Source organism: Ascaphus truei, chromosome 20 (assembly GCF_040206685.1).
Source record: "Ascaphus truei isolate aAscTru1 chromosome 20, aAscTru1.hap1, whole genome shotgun sequence".
Lineage (NCBI taxonomy): Eukaryota > Metazoa > Chordata > Amphibia > Anura > Ascaphidae > Ascaphus > Ascaphus truei.
Genome location: NC_134502.1, coordinates 27,019,676 through 27,035,296, shown reverse-complemented (window position 1 = coordinate 27,035,296; position 15,621 = coordinate 27,019,676). Strand labels below are relative to the sequence as shown.

The 15,621-nt window shown below is 52.7% G+C and overlaps 1 protein-coding gene across 1 annotated transcript; it reads left to right on the top strand.

Annotated features, from left to right (window-relative positions):
• Positions 1-13,186: 13,186 nt before the first annotated feature.
• Positions 13,187-15,277, top strand: IER2 (immediate early response 2). The gene has a single exon (XM_075577585.1). The coding sequence runs from the start codon at positions 13,360-13,362 to the stop codon at positions 13,828-13,830; it is 471 nt and encodes a 156-aa protein (XP_075433700.1). The 5' UTR covers positions 13,187-13,359; the 3' UTR covers positions 13,831-15,277.
• Positions 15,278-15,621: the final 344 nt, after the last annotated feature.

Here is a 15,621-nt window from a genome sequence, read left to right as displayed (position 1 = left end):
CAGCATGGGATTTGTAGTCTCTCTCTCTCTGGTCACTTCTTCTTCCGGCACTCTATCCTCCCTACGTGTTTCCGGTCGGGGCCCGTGTTGCATTATGGGAGCTGTAGTCTTTTTTTTTTTTTACTCTCTCCCCTCCACTCACTGTATATATAATCTGCAGAGGGATGGCTACTCTCTCTATATAGGGATACAATCTGTTATTATTTTTTGCCTGTGTATATATAATTATTACGGTATATATATATATATATAAATATTTAATTTAAGGTTTATAAATATATATATATATGTGTGTGTATTCAGGAAGCAGTGGGCGGCCGCACCACTCACAGATGGAGATAAATGGTGTATTTATTTAATTAAGCAAATCCAATTGACAAACACAGTAAAACAGGGCTACGCTTTCAGGCCGGTCAGTCTTGCTGGAGGCCGGTGGAATGAATAGGCCCCTCCGCGGACGCCCTCCGGCAGGCCCCTCCGCGGACGCCCACCTGGCAGGCCCCTAAGACAGGCGCCCCAGACGGAACTATACCCCCCCCCCTGACACAAAATCTATATCCCCCCCCAAGACACAAAATCGATATCCCCCCCAAGACACAAACCGATATCCCCCCCCAAGACACAAACCGATATCCCCCCCCAAGACACAAACCGATATCACCCCCAAGACACAAACCGATATCCCCCCCCAAGACACAAACCGATATCCCCCCCAAGACACAAACCGATATCCCCCCCAAGACACAAACCGATATCCCCCCCAAGACACAAACCGATATCCCCCCCAAGACACAAAACTATATCCCCCCAAGACACAAAACTATATCCCCCCCAAGACACAAAACTATCCCCCCCAAGACACAAAACTATCCCCCCAAGACACAAAACTATATCCCCCCCAAGACACAAAACTATATCCCCCCCAAGACACAAAACTATATCCCCCCCCCAAGACACAAAACTATATCCCCCCCCCAAGACACAAAACTATATCCCCCCCCCAAGACACAAAACTATACCCCCCCCCCCCAAGACACAAAACTATATCCCCCCCCAAGACACAAAACTATACCCCCCCAAGACACAAAACTATACCCCCCAAGACACAAAACTATACCCCCCAAGACACAAAACTATACCCCCCCCAAGACACAAAAACTATACCCCCCCAAGACACAAAACTATATCCCCCCCAAGACACAAAACTATATCCCCCCCCCAAGACACAAAACTATACCCCCCCAAGACACAAAACTATACCCCCCCCCCCCCCAAGACACAAAACTATATCCCCCCCCAAGACACAAAACTATCCCCCCCAAGACACAAAACTATCCCCCCCAAGACACAAAACTATACCCCCCCAAGACACAAAACTATACCCCCCCCAAGACACAAAACTATATCCCCCCCCCAAGACACAAAACTATATCCCCCCAAGACACAAAACTATATCCCCCCAAGACACAAAACTATATCCCCCCCCCAAGACACAAAACTATCCCCCCCAAGACACAAAACTATATCCCCCCCCCCCAAGACACAAAACTATACCCCCCCCAAGACACAAAACTATATCCCCCCCCAAGACACAAAACTATATCCCCCCCCAAGACACAAAACTATATCCCCCCAAGACACAAAACTATATCCCCCCCAAGACACAAAACTATATCCCCCCCCAAGACACAAAACTATCCCCCCCAAGACACAAAACTATATCCCCCCCCCCCAAGACACAACACTCTTCCTGCCTGTCACTTCTTCCGTCCCTTCTACTCTCCCCTCCACGTGCTTCCGGTTGGTCCCGCGGAGCAGCATGGGATTTGTAGTCTCTCTCTCTGGCTGGTCACTTCTTCCTCCCTACGTATTTCCGGTCGGGGCCCGTGTTGCATTATGGGAGTTGTAGTCTTTTTTTTTTTTACTCTCTCCCCTCCACTCACTGTATATATAATCTGCAGAGGGATGGCTACTCTCTCTATATAGGGATACAATCTGTTATTATTTTTTGCCTGTGTATATATAATTATTACGGTATATATATAAATATTTAATTTAAGGTTTATAAATATATATATATATATGTGTGTATTCAGGAAGCAGTGGGCGGCCGCACCACTCACAGATGGAGATAAATGGTGTATTTATTTAATTAAGCAAATCCAATGACAAACAAGTAAAACAGGGCGACGTTTTCGGGCCGATCAGTCTTGCTGGAGGCCGGTGGAATGAATAGGCCCCTCCGCGGACGCCCACTGGCAGGCCCCTCCGCGGACGCCCTCTGGCAGGCCCCTCTGCGGACGCCCACTGACAGCCTCCTCTGCGGACGCCCAATGGCAGGCCCCTCCATGGACGCCCACTGGCAGGCCCCTCCATGGACGCCCACTGGCAGGCCCCTCCATGGACGCCCACTGGCAGGCCCCTCAGCGGACGCCCACTCACTGGCCCCTCCATGGACGCCCACTGACAGGCTCCTCTGCGAACGCCCACTCACTGGCCCCTCAGACGACACACACTGACAGGCACCTCCGCGGACGCCCACTGGCAGGCTCCTTCTGTGGACTCCCACTGGCAGGCTCCTCTGCGGACTCCCATTGGCAGGCCCCTCTGAGGACACCCACTGGCTGGCCCCTCCATGGACGCCCACTGACAGGCTCCTCTGTGGATGCCCACTGACTGGCCCCTCAGCCGACACACACTGACAGGCTCCTCCGCGGACGCCCACTGGCAGGCACCTCTGCGGACGACCACTGACTGGCCCCTCCGTGGACGGTCTCTGAAAGACCCCTCTGCGGACGCCCACTGACAGGCACCCCAGACAGAGAACTATACCCCCCTCCCCAAACACGAAACTATACCCCCCCTCCAGGCACAAAACTATACCCCCCCTCCAGGCACAAAACTATACCCCCCCCTCCAAGCACAAAACTATACCCCCCCCTCCAGGCACAAAACTATACCCCCCCTCCAGGCACAAAACTATACCCCCCCTCCAGGCACACAACTATACCCCCCCTCCAGGCACACAACTATACCCCCCCTCCAGGCACACAACTATACCCCCCCTCCAGGCACACAACTATACCCCCCCTCCAGGCACACAACTATACCCCCCCTCCAGGCACACAACTATACCCCCCCTCCAGGCACACAACTATACCCCCCCTCCAGGCACACAACTATACCCCCCCTCCAGGCACACAACTATACCCCCCCTCCAGGCACACAACTATACCCCCCCTCCAGGCACACAACTATACCCCCCCTCCAGGCACACAACTATACCCCCCCTCCAGGCACACAACTATACCCCCCCTCCAGGCACACAACTATACCCCCCCTCCAGGCACACAACTATACCCCCCTCCAGGCACACAACTATACCCCCCCCTCCAGGCACACAACTATACCCCCCTCCAGGCACACAACTATACCCCCCTCCAGGCACACAACTATACCCCCCCCCAGACACAAAACTATACCCCCCCCTCCAGGCACACAACTATACCCCCCCCCTCCAGGCACACAACTATACCCCCCCAGACACAAAACTATACCCCCCCCACCGACACAAAACTATTCCCCCCCCCACCGACACAAAACTATACCCCCCCGACACAAAACTATAACCCCCCCAGACACAAATGATGCCCCCAGTCACATAACTACCCTTCACACACACCCCCCGCCCCCCGACACAAAATTATACCCCCAGGCACATAACTGGGGGGAGGTTATTATGGTGTGGGGGTAGATGAGGTTATTGGGGTAAGGGCTTAGGGTAAAGGGTTAGATAGTTAGGGTAAGGGGTAGTGTTAGTTTTCGGGGGTTTTAGGGCAGCGGGAGAAAATAGCCAAACTTTAATAACAATAAAACACCATGGTATTCACCATTGCTTTTCAATACATCAAGTGTTATATTGTTATTAAAGTGTGACAATTTTCTCATGCTGCTGTTCGTGTGTGTGTGTGTGTGTGTGTGTGTGTGTGTGTGTATATGTATACACGTATGTGTGTATAACATACTTCAAAACTAGAGTTAGCTCTCAATGTATTATATCCTGGTAATTGTTTTTATAAATAAATAAAAAATAAATATGTATGTATATATGCGTGTGTCTATATGTGTGTGCATGCATGCATGCGTGCACTGTATATGTATGTATTTGCCTGTATGTATGTGCATGCGTATATGTGCCTGTGTGTATATGTATGTATGTGCATGCGTATATGTGCCTGTGTGTATATGTATGTATGTGCATGCGTATATGTGCCTGTGTGTATATGTATGTATGTGCATGCGTATATGTGCATGTGTGTATATGTATGTGCCTGTATGTGCATGCGTATATGTATGTGCGTGTGTGCGTGTGTGTGTGTATGTATGTATGTGCGTGTCGTGTTATTCCGGTGTATATTGCGGATATCCCCCCCGGCCTGGGCCCCAGTAAAAGCCGGGGGGGGGGGGGGAGGGTTAGATGTGGGAGTGGGGTATTTCCTGAGCTGGGGGAGGGTAACACAGGGACGTTAGTCTCTGCGTGGGAGGCAGACAGAATACAAGCCTTCCGCCCCTAATCCCTTTCCTTCCTTCCTCCCCACCCACACACTCCCTTCCCCCCCGAGGGGGGATCTCCCAAACAGGGGAGGTGGGGAGCGGGATACACATCACAGTGCGAAGGGGGGGGGTGGGGGGGGAGAGAAACATCTGGCTGCAAAACGCACCCAGAAAATTGGGGATTCTTCTCATACTTTTATATCATGTGCCCCGGTCATGTGTGTGCATGTGTGCATGTATGTGTATGTGTGTGTATGTGTGTGCACATGTATGCGTGCACGTGTGTGTGTGTGTGTATGTATTCAGATAACCCCCCTGGCTGCCAGCAGCACCTGTATTATTATATCAGGCATTTATCCCCCCCCCCCTCCGCCTCCCCCTCTTGGGGTCTGCATTTACATATATATGTGTGTGTGGGTGTATGTATATACTTAGAGTGTAAGCTCTCCGGGGCAGGGATCTCCTATTATCTGATCTTATTTGTTGCACTATAATTCCCTGTACTGTAATGTTTCACATGTGTTTATGTGTGTGTGTGATATATATATATATATATATATATACATACACACACACACAAATTTTAATAGTTGCAGACCTGTCATGTGAATGTGCTCACAAGTGCTATTCTTTATTGGGGATATGTGTGTGTATGTGTATCTATTTATACACACCAATTTACATAGATATACAGTCTTAGCAAGCTATATTTATTTTGATATATACCCATACGTGTCTGTCTGTCTGTCTCTCTCTGTGTCTGTGTGTCTGTCTCTCTCTCTCTGTGTCTGTGTGTCTGTCTCTCTCTGTGTCTGTCTGTCTGTCTCTGTCTCTCTCTGTGTCTGTCTGTCTCTCTCTGTGTCTGTCTGTCTATCTCTGTCTCTCTCTGTGTCTGTCTGTCTGTTTGTCTCTGTGTCTGTCTGTCTGTCTCTCATATTATTATTTGCAAAATAAATATTGTAATATATTAAATTGAACGCGCGTTTATCACTTTATAAATATATATCCGATGATAAACTATAGAGATGCTTTTTTCCCCCCCACCTTAAATACATAAGAATACTTGTGAAATATTTGCGACAGATCCAATGCAGATAATTCTTCCTGTAATTATACAGGTAAATAAGAATTTTAATCAGGTAGTGTTAGGACCTGCGATATTATGGTCATGCCTTGTCGTGGCTCACAGGCTTACAATGCTTTGGCCAAAGGGTTAAACTAAATGACCCTTTTTCAAGAGAATATATAGGTATTTCACTGTGTATTTTTGTCACATTGGAAGTAGCTTTGGGCCATTTTGTTTTGTTTTTGTTGTTGTATACTGGTGAAAGTATCAAGATTTTATTTCTATGTCCTTGTTGTTCATTATAAACAAAAATAACGTGTCTACACCATTGCTAGGTGGGCGGCCATCTTTAATGTGTCCCACAGAGCGTGACATCATGTTATGCAGGAGGTTTGAGGGATGAGAAAGGGTTTGTACGACGAGTCACAGTGACACCGCGTCGGAGCTGCGAGGTGACCCCGCCGTGGGGTGTGTGACGGTTACACCCCAGACAGCTGGGAATCCGGACGGGGCACTTTCCATGTGTCTCACGGTGTGAAGAGGGGAACGCCCCCGCTGCTCACACCTCACACGCCTGGGACCCGCTGCTCACACCTCACACGCCTGGGACCCGCTGCTCACACCTCACACGCCTGGGACCCGCTGCTCACACCTCACACGCCTGGGACCCGCTGCTCACACCTCACACGCCTGGGACCCGCTGCTCACACCTCACACGCCTGGGACCCGCTGCTCACACCTCACACGCCTGGGACCCGCTGCTCACACCTCACACGCCTGGGACCCCCCCCCCCCGCCTCTCACACGCCTGGGACCCGCTGCCGCCTCCTCCTCCTCTCCCACGCCTGGGACCCCCCCCCCGCCTCTCCCACGCCTGGGACCCCCCCCCCGCCTCTCCCACGCCTGGGACCCCCCCCCCCCGCCTCTCCCACGCCTGGGACCCCCCCCCCCCGCCTCTCCCACGCCTGGGACCCCCCCCCCCCCGCCTCTCCCACGCCTGGGACCCCCCCCCCCCGCCTCTCCCACGCCTGGGACCCCCCCCCGCCTCTCCCACGCCTGGGACCCCCCCCCCCGCCTCTCCCACGCCTGGGACCCCCCCCCGCCTCTCCCACGCCTGGGACCCCCCCCCGCCTCTCACACGCCTGGGACCCCGCTGCCGCCGCCTCCGCCTCCTCTCCCACGCCTGGGAACCGCCTCCTCTCCCACGCCTGGGACCCCCCCCGCCTCTCACACGCCTGGGAACCGCCTCCTCTCACACGCCTAGGACCCCCCCGCCTCTCACACGCCTGGGAACCGCCTCCTCTCACACGCCTGGGACCCCCCCGCCTCTCACACGCCTGGGCACCGCCTCCTCTCACACGCCTAGGACCCCCCCGCCTCTCACACGCCTGGGAACCGCCTCCTCTCACACGCCTGGGACCCCCCCGCCTCTTACACGCCTGGGCACCGCCTCCTCTCACACGCCTAGGACCCCCCCGCCTCTCACACGCCTGGGAACCGCCTCCTCTCACACGCCTGGGACCCCCCCCGCCTCTCACACGCCTGGGAACCGCCTCCTCTCACACGCCTGGGACCCCCCTGGGAACCGCCTCCTTTCCCACGCCTGGGACCCCCCCGCCTCTCACACGCCTGGGAACCGCCTCCTCTCACACGCCTAGGACCCCCCCGCCTCTCACACGCCTGGGAACCGCCTCCTTTCACATGCCTGGGACCCCCCCGCCTCTCACACGCCTGGGAACCGCCTCCTCTCACACGCCTGGGACCCCCCCGCCTCTCCCACGCCTGGGACCCCCCCCGCCTCTCCCACGCCTGGGACCCCCCCCGCCTCTCACACGCCTGGGAACTGCCTCCTCTCACACGCCTGGCAACTTCTCTCACACGCCTGGCACCCCCCTCCTCCTCCTCACACGCGCCTGGCACCCCCCTCCTCACACGCGCCTGGCACCCCCCTCCTCACACGCGCCTGGCACCCCCCTCCTCACACGCGCCTGGCACCCCCCTCCTCACACGCGCCTGGCACCCCTGCCTCTCTCAAACCTGTGGGACCCGCCTCTCACACACCTGGGTCAATACTGCCCTCCTGTGTCCCCAAAGAGCTTACAGTGTTAATGTGTGTGGAATAGTGTGTTTTTGTGTGGGTATCAGTGTGTTAATGTGGGTGGGTGTGATACACACACTATCAGTGTGATAGTGTGCGTGTGTGTATCAGTGTGATAGTGTGTATGTATCAGTGTGTGATAGTGTATGTATCAGTGTGTGATAGTGTGTGTGTATATCAGTGTGTTTGTGTGCGTGTGTGGTGTGTTAATCAGTGTGATAGTGTGTGTATAAGTGTGTCTGTGTGTCTATCAGTGTGTGTGTGTGATATTGTGTGTATTAGTGTGATTCAGTGTGATAGTGTGTGTATATCAGTGTGATAGCGTGTGTGTATCAGTGTGATAGTGTATCTGTGCGTGATAGTGTGTGTGTGTGTGTGTGTGTGTCTATCAGTGTGTGTGTGTGTGATTCAGTGTGATAGTGTGTGTGTATCAGTGTGATAGTGTATCTGTGCGTGATAGTGTGTGTGTGTGTGTGTGTGTGTGTATCAGTGTGATAGTGTGTGTATCAGTTTGATAGTGTGTGTGTGTGTATCAGTGTGATATTGTGTGTATCAGTGTGATTCAGTGTGTGTATCAGTGTGATTCAGTGTGTGTGTATCAGTGTGATAGTGTGTGTATCAGTGTGATTCTGTGTGATAGTGTGTTTATCAGTGTGATAGTGTATCAGTGTGATAGTGTGTGTATCAGTGTGATAGTGTGCATGTGTATCAGTGTGTGTGTGTGTGTATCAGTGTGTGTCAGTGTGTATCAGTGTGTATCAGTGTGTGTGTGTCAGTGTATCAGTGTGTGTCAGTGTGTATCAGTGTGTGAGTATCAGTGTATCAGTGTGTGTGTGTGTGTGTATCAGTGTGTGTCAGTGTGTATCAGTGTGTGTGTGTATCAGTGTGTGTGTCAGTGTGTATCAGTGTGTGTCAGTGTGTATCAGTGTGTGTCAGTGTGTGTGTATTGTATGTCTTTATTTATATAGTGTGTCAGTGTGTATCAGTGTGTGTATCAGTGTGTGTCAGTGTGTATCAGTGTGTGTCAGTGTGTATGACACAGGAGGCAGTGTGTATCAGTGTGTGTCAGTGTGTGTCAGTGTGTATGACACAGGAGGCAGTGTGTATCAGTGTGTGTCAGTGTGTGTCAGTGTGTATGACACAGGAGGCAGTGTGTATCAGTGTGTGTCAGTGTGTATGACACAGGAGGCAGTGTGTATCAGTGTGTGTGTATCAGTGTGTGTCAGTGTGTATGACACAGGAGGCAGTGTGTGTCAGTGTGTATCAGTATCAGTGTGTATCAGTGTGTGTGTGTGTATCAGTGTGTGTCAGTGTGTATGACACAGGAGGCAGTGTGTGTGTGTATCAGTGTGTGTGTGTGTATCAGTGTGTGTCAGTGTGTATGACACAGGAGGCAGTGTGTGTGTGTATTAGTATCAGTGTGTGTGTGTATCAGTGTGTGTCAGTGTGTGTCAGTGTGTGTGTGTATCAGTGTGTGTGTGTGTGTATCAGTGTGTGTCAGTGTGTATGACACAGGAGGCAGTGTGTGTGTGTATCAGTATCAGTGTGTGTGTGTATCAGTGTGTGTCAGTGTGTATCAGTGTGTGTCAGTGTGTGTGTGTATCAGTGTGTGTGTATCAGTGTGTGTCAGTGTGTATGACACAGGAGGCAGTGTGTATCAGTGTGTGTCAGTGTGTATGACACAGGAGGCAGTGTGTATCAGTGTGTGTCAGTGTGTATGACACAGGAGGCAGTGTGTATCAGTGTGTGTGTATCAGTGTGTGTCAGTGTGTATGACACAGGAGGCAGTGTGTATCAGTGTGTGTCAGTGTGTATGACACAGGAGGCAGTGTGTATCAGTGTGTGTCAGTGTGTATGACATAGGAGGCAGTGTGTATCAGTGTGTGTGTGCATCAGTGTGTGTCAGTGTGTATGACACAGGAGGCAGTGTGTGTCAGTGTGTATCAGTATCAGTGTGTATCAGTGTGTGTGTGTGTATCAGTGTGTGTCAGTGTGTGTGTGTGTGTCAGTGTGTATCAGTGTGTGTCAGTGTGTGTATCAGTGTGTGTGTGTGTGTGTGTCAGTGTGTATGACACAGGAGGCAGTGTGTGTGTGTGTGTGTATCAGTATCAGTGTGTGTGTGTGTGTCAGTGTGTGTCAGTGTGTGTCAGTGTGTATCAGTGTGTGTCAGTGTGTGTGTGTGTATCAGTGTGAGTCAGTGTGTATAACACAGGAGGCAGTGTGTATCAGTGTGTGTCAGTGTGTGTCAGTGTGTATGACACAGGAGGCAGTGTGTATCAGTGTGTGTCAGTGTGTATGACACAGGAGGCAGTGTGTATCAGTGTGTATCAGTGTGTGTCAGTGTGTATGACACAGGAGGCAGTGTGTATCAGTGTGTGTCAGTGTGTATGACACAGGAGGCAGTGTGTATCAGTGTGTATCAGTGTGTGTCAGTGTGTATGACACAGGAGGCAGTGTGTGTGTGTGTGTATCAGTATCAGTGTGTGTGTGTATCAGTGTGTGTCAGTGTGTATGACACAGGAGGCAGTGTGTATCAGTGTGTGTCAGTGTGTGTCAGTGTGTATGACACAGGAGGCAGTGTGTGTATCAGTGTGTGTCAGTGTGTATGACACAGGAGGCAGTGTGTGTGTATCAGTATCAGTGTGTGTGTGTATCAGTGTGTATCAGTGTGTGTCAGTGTGTATGACACAGGAGGCAGTGTGTGTGTGTATCAGTGTGTATCAGTGTGTGTCAGTGTGTATGACACAGGAGGCAGTGTGTGTGTATCAGTATCAGTGTGTGTGTGTATCAGTGTGTATCAGTGTGTGTCAGTGTGTATGACACAGGAGGCAGTGTGTGTGTATCAGTATCAGTGTGTGTGTGTGTCAGTGTGTATCAGTGTGTGTCAGTGTGTATGACACAGGAGGCAGTGTGTGTGTATCAGTATCAGTGTGTGTGTGTATCAGTGTGTATCAGTGTGTGTCAGTGTGTATCAGTGTGTATCAGTGTGTGTCAGTGTGTGTCAGTGTGTATGACACAGGAGGCAGTGTGTGTGTATCAGTGTGTATCAGTGTGTGTCAGTGTGTATGACACAGGAGGCAGTGTGTGTGTATCAGTGTGTATCTGTGTGTGTGTCAGTGTGTATGACACAGGAGGCAGTGTGTGTGTGTATCAGTGTGTATCAGTGTGTGTCAGTGTGTATGACACAGGAGGCAGTGTGTGTGTATCAGTATCAGTGTGTGTGTGTATCAGTGTGTATCAGTGTGTGTCAGTGTGTATGACACAGGAGGCAGTGTGTGTGTATCAGTATCAGTGTGTGTGTGTGTCAGTGTGTATCAGTGTGTGTCAGTGTGTATGACACAGGAGGCAGTGTGTGTGTATCAGTATCAGTGTGTGTGTGTATCAGTGTGTATCAGTGTGTGTCAGTGTGTATCAGTGTGTATCAGTGTGTGTCAGTGTGTGTCAGTGTGTATGACACAGGAGGCAGTGTGTGTGTATCAGTGTGTATCAGTGTGTGTCAGTGTGTATGACACAGGAGGCAGTGTGTGTGTATCAGTGTGTATCTGTGTGTGTGTCAGTGTGTATGACACAGGAGGCAGTGTGTGTGTATCAGTGTGTATCTGTGTGTGTGTCAGTGTGTATGACACAGGAGGCAGTGTGTGTGTATCAGTGTGTATCAGTGTGTGTCAGTGTGTATGACACAGGAGGCAGTGTGTGTGTATCAGTGTGTATCTGTGTGTGTGTCAGTGTGTATGACACAGGAGGCAGTGTGTGTGTATCAGTGTGTATCAGTGTGTGTCAGTGTGTATGACACAGGAGGCAGTGTGTGTGTATCAGTATCAGTGTGTGTGTGTATCAGTGTGTATCAGTGTGTGTCAGTGTGTATCAGTGTGTATCAGTGTGTGTATCAGTGTGTATGACACAGGAGGCAGTGTGTGTATCAGTGTGTATCAGTGTGTGTATCAGTATCAGTGTGTGTCAGTGTGTGTCAGTGTGTGTCAGTGTGTATCAGTGTGTATCAGTGTGTATCAGTGTGTATCTGTGTGTGTGTCAGTGTGTATGACACAGGAGGCAGTGTGTGTGTATCAGTGTGTATCAGTGTGTGTCAGTGTGTATGACACAGGAGGCAGTGTGTGTGTATCAGTATCAGTGTGTGTGTGTATCAGTGTGTATCAGTGTGTGTATCAGTGTGTATGACACAGGAGGCAGTGTGTGTATCAGTGTGTATCAGTGTGTGTGTATCAGTATCAGTGTGTGTCAGTGTGTGTCAGTGTGTATCAGTGTGTGTCAGTGTGTGTCAGTGTGTATGACACAGGAGGCAGTGGGTGAGCCCCTCCCCCCCTCTCTGTCTCCCATACATGGGCACCGGAAGTGCCCCCCCCTCCCCTCCTGATGTAACTGCCGCTGCCCATATATAGGCATGGAATCCCGTCACGGAGTGAGGGGGGGGGGGTGATGTCACAGGGGGGGGGGGGGAGGGCAGGAGACTTAACCCCTTGCTCTCCGCACTATCTGTAAGCGCGTGTTTGTGCTGCGTGGCGCTGACATATTCTGCGGGGCGGTACAATGTACACACGCGTGGGATATTAACATGTTAATAATACGTTATCCCCACTCACTGTCTCCCCCTCACTCTCTCTCTCCCACTCACTCTCTCTCCCACTCAGTCACCCCCCCACTCACTGTCTCTCCCACTCACTGTCTCCCCCTCACTCTCTCTCCCCCTCACTGTCTCTCCCCCTCACTCTCTCTCCCACTCACTCTTTCACTCTCCCACTCACTCTCTCTCCCCCTCACTCTCTCTCCCACTCACTCTCTCTCCCACTCAGTCTCCCCCCCACTCAGTGTCTCTCCAATTCTCATACTCACTCTCTCCCCCACCTGTCCCACTCACTCTCCCACTCTCCTTTCCCTTCACTCACTCTATCATACACTCCCTCTCTACCTCCTCTGCCCCACTCACTCACTCTCCCCACCCTCTTCCACTCACTCTCCCTGCCCTCTCCCACTCACTCTCTTTCCTCCCACTCACTCACTCACACACACACACTCACTCCCCTTGCCCCACTCACTCCCTCTCCCCACCCTCTCCCACTCACTCTTTCCTCTCACTCACACACACACACTCACTCCCCTTGCCCCACTCACTCCCTCTCCCCGCCCTCTCCCACTCACTCTCTTTCCTCCCACTCACTCACTCACACACACACACACTCACTCCCTCCCCTTGCCCCACTCACTCACTCTCCCCACACTCTCACTCTCTTTCCGCCCTCTCTCCTTCTCTCGCGCACGCTCCCCGTCTTTTCCTTCCTCTCTCCCACCCTCCCTCCCCTTGCCTTCCCTTCCCACCACCCTGTCTCTTTAACCACTCCACACCCCCCCCCCCTCCTTCCTCCCGCCCCTCTCATTCCTCCCTTGCTTACATCACCAGTGGAGTATAAAACCCTTCCCCTGCTCGGACCAGCCTCTCATACACCTCGGAGAAGCTGGCCAGAGGCTCACCCACCCCCTCCCCGCCACCACAACAAAGACCAGCGCTCACCCGAGACCTACCCCCCCCCCCCCCCAACTGCGCCTCCATACACTCCACTGCCCAAGGAGAGGGGGGGAAGATCCGTAGCCAATCGAAGCTTGGGAACGCCACCACCGCCGGCAAAGCATGGACGGCCAAGCTCACCAAGACGCCATCCACCGCGAGGCCCAACGCATCGCCTCCCTCTCCGCCTGGAAGATGCTCCACACCCGCACCCAACGGGGCGGCATGCGCCTCCACCGCTCCCTGCAGCTGTCCCTGGTGATGCGGAGCGCCCGAGACCTCATCCTCTCCTCCGCCCGGATCCCCGACCCCTCGCCAGCCGCCGCCGCCGCCCCGGCACCCGCGCCGGCCCGGGAGAGCCGCAAGAGGAGGGGCTGCGGAGCCGGGCTGACCGACCTGGTGCCCAGCAAACGGGCTCGCCTGTGGCAAGAGGCCCCCCAACCGCAACCCCAGGGGGGCGCCTTCCCCGGCCTGGCCGAGGTCCTGCAGAGGCTCCTGGGGGTCGTGCCGCCCCCTCTGCCCGGGGGTTGCCGGTCTCTCGGCGGCGGGACGCAGATCCAGGGTCTCAACGCTAGGCCGGTGGAGGCTTTTTGAAGCGGGGTCGGTGAGAGGAGAGAAGAAGCGGAGACGAGGAAGAAAAAAAAACACGCTCGCCCTGCGAAGGGTGGAGAGGTGAGGTCCGCCTCCCCTTCCCCCCCCCCCCCAAGGGGGGCTACTCAAGGATTAGGGCTGTGGCACCAGCGGTGGAGGGTGGCCCAGCTCCGAGAGACACTGGAGACAAAGAAGAGGGTATCACCAACAACCCCCCAAGGGACAGAGGGTCCCCAACAGACCATGGACGTCACAGCCTTTTGTGGGGGGATAAGAACAAGTCCTAATTCTACCCTACTGAAGAAGTAGGGTCCCTGGCTGCCCCTCTCCCCCCCCCCCCCCCCCCGCAACCTTACACAGACTTAAAGATACTCAGCAAGGACGGGGGACCCATCCACCCTACCGTGTCGTAGGGTCATCGAAGACTTAACGCCAACATCTACCAGGACCCCCCCACCATAAAGCCACCAGGAGAAAGACTTTGGGGGGTGGGATGGGGGTTGGGGAAGGGTGAAAGGGTCCGTCCCCAAAACAGCATGAAGGGGATTCACGAGACATGTTTTGGTCCAAGGAAGGACTGACCACCCCCCCCCCCCCCTTGACCACGTCCCTGCCATTAGTAACGCTTGGTGCTTGGCTCCTAGGAGGGGACCTCAGCCCTTCAGACGTGTCACTTGTCATTAGTACGCTTGGGTCCTAGGAGGGGACTGACCCCGTGTACAATGCGGACAAACCGGTTACTCTTCGGAGAAGAAGAAGAAGCCGGTGACTCAGAAGATCAGTGTCCGGGGGGGGGACAGTTTCTGTGTAGGAGGAAGGGCCCGTCTGACTCACCCCCCTGACTCACCCGGGTAACATTAGGGCAACAGACACCCTAAAATACACACCCCACCCTCGTCACAGAGTAGACGCTTCGGGACTTTCCACGTCACCTTATTATATATATATATATGTATGTATGTATGTATGTATGTATATATGTCTGGGACGGCCTGAGGGCGTAACCAGATACACTTCCTTTATTTGGGGAACTCTGGGGGGGCGAGTGGGGCGAGGAGGAGGAGGAGGGGGGGGGGGAATTCCAGCTGCTTTATCTAAGGGTTTAAATGACACAAATGAAAAACCCCATTGATATTACGTTGGGAAAACAGACTGATACAATAATATTTAATCATTTCTTTTGGGGGGGGGGGTTCCCCACCACCCCCCTTAAGGCTGGGGCGGGTCATAATGCTGACATGAAGAAGGCTGGGGGGGGGAGGGTCAGGTCTTCAGATTCTGGGGTTTATCTGCTTTTTTGGAACCAAAATCTTGAAGGGTTTTGATGCCAAATCCGTGTGAAATAAGACAATGCGCCGTTCAGTTTTACGAATGACGCGGTTATTATTATTATTATGTGTGGTTGTCGGTGTATTTATATGTACAATAAACTAGTGGTTTTTTATACGGATTATTCTCCTGTTTTACTGTTTTATAACCAAACCCCCCCCCCCCAAACCCCCTCCCCCCCCAAATTCCAGGCATTTTCTGTGTTACATTAAATATGGCTGCACAGTATTGTTGCTGTGTCCGCTGCACTTGTGTTATGGGGATGTTGTGTATGTGTAGGTATACAGGGAGAGAAGGGAATCCTGCCCTGCAGAGCTTACACTCTAATATACAGAGGGGCACAGATACAATACAGGGAGAGGGGGAACCAATGGGAGAAGGGAATCCTGCCCCGCAGAGCTTACACTCTAATATACAGAGGCACACAGATACAATACAGGGAGAAGGGAATCCTGCCCCGCAGAG

Bases quoted from the DNA above. Each gene is read 5' to 3' on its own strand.
- IER2 (XM_075577585.1), top strand. From the start codon at position 13,360: ATGGACGGCCAAGCTCACCAAGACGCCATCCACCGCGAGGCCCAACGC.